Source organism: Etheostoma spectabile, chromosome 2 (assembly GCF_008692095.1).
Source record: "Etheostoma spectabile isolate EspeVRDwgs_2016 chromosome 2, UIUC_Espe_1.0, whole genome shotgun sequence".
NCBI classification, from domain to species: domain Eukaryota; kingdom Metazoa; phylum Chordata; class Actinopteri; order Perciformes; family Percidae; genus Etheostoma; species Etheostoma spectabile.
The window spans coordinates 31,634,756-31,636,049 of record NC_045734.1 but is presented as its reverse complement, the minus strand read 5'-3'; the positions used below and the strand labels follow the sequence as shown (position 1 = coordinate 31,636,049).

Sequence of the window (1,294 nt, the reverse complement as noted above, 5' to 3'; positions counted from 1 at the left end):
TCCTCCTTGTTCTCTACTACAACCTGAGAGGAGCATTCTCATCTAGAGCTCCGTATGAAATCGTATACTTATTTGCAGTTGTATCATACAAATAGTTAAAAAATCATACATTGTGATTTCTGGATGTTTTTTTTAAGATTATGTCTCTCACAGTGGACATGCACCTACGAGGACAATTTCAGACCCTCCATGATTTCTAAGTGGGAGAACTTGCAAAATAGCAGCGTGTTAAATACTTATTATACTCACTGTATGTACGAATGCTTAATGAGAACAGGCTGAGAGACCAGTGACATCACTTCCTGTGTGATGATGACAGTCTCACCTTCACTGCGTCAAAGCCTCCGATCCAGGTATATGTGTTTGTAGTGGACACTTGGTTAATGTAGTCTCTGATAAATTTATGTTCCTCGGCTGAATGGATGGAAGCCAGATTCCCTCCAGCGGTCTGGCAGAAGGTCTAATGGAGACAACATCATCAGGTTACAACATTATTAACAGATCTTAGAGCAGTTAAACAGTCAAAGGGGACATTTTATTACTTTTAATCAGTGGTATCAGTGGTGGGAGAAGTATCCAGATCCTGTACTGCAGTAAAACTATTAATACAACACAGTAAAGTAAGTTAATTTATAGTACACCGAGTAGTATGAAGCACATGAGTTAAAATAGAACTGCTGTACCTCTGCATCGATCCAGGTCTTTGGCTGGATGTTGAAACTGAAACAGCGAGAGCCAAACTGAGTCCAATCAGGAGGACAGGGGGGGTCACCCTGTATGAACAAACACACCAGAACCAATCAGACTAGTCTATATGGACAACTGTTCATTTATGGGATTGTTCCTCTGCAGCGCTGTGGAGATAGAGCTGGCAATGCAAGACTTCAATTAGAGTAACCCAACGAGTTCAAGGTACTGTTCTGACCTGGGGGGGATGTTGGATTGGGATCACTGTGATCACCAAACCCACCCCCCTCCCCTCCCAGGGTCATGGCCCAATCTACCATAGAGGACACTGTTGGGAATATTTATTAGTACTGTAGAGAACAGTCATCTAAACAGAATGGCTGTTCCTGGGACAATAACACAGAGCACATAGTGATACATGCACAAACACACAAAACATACACAAACACACACAGCCCTGTCATTTAGGGGGGGGAGGCAGGTAGACTGATTTGAAGTAGTTTGCATGGACATGATACTGTCCATATGTCTCGGTCTCATCTCATTGGCGTTCTTGAGTTCTTTTGACAGCTGAGTTCAGAGGCTCTGATTGGTTGTAGGCCAACTG

General features: G+C 43.0%; 1 protein-coding gene across 1 annotated transcript in view; it reads right to left on the bottom strand.

Moving 5' to 3' along the window:
• LOC116701242 (galactose-specific lectin nattectin) overlaps positions 1–1,294 on the bottom strand; it is a 4,277-nt gene that overhangs the window by 640 nt on the left and 2,343 nt on the right. Inside the window, exons 3-4 of the mRNA XM_032534843.1 lie at positions 684–773; positions 326–460 (exon numbers count right to left, since the gene is read on the bottom strand). Coding sequence (XP_032390734.1) covers positions 326–460; positions 684–773 — 225 coding nt within the window. The remainder of the gene's footprint in view (positions 1–325; positions 461–683; positions 774–1,294) is intronic.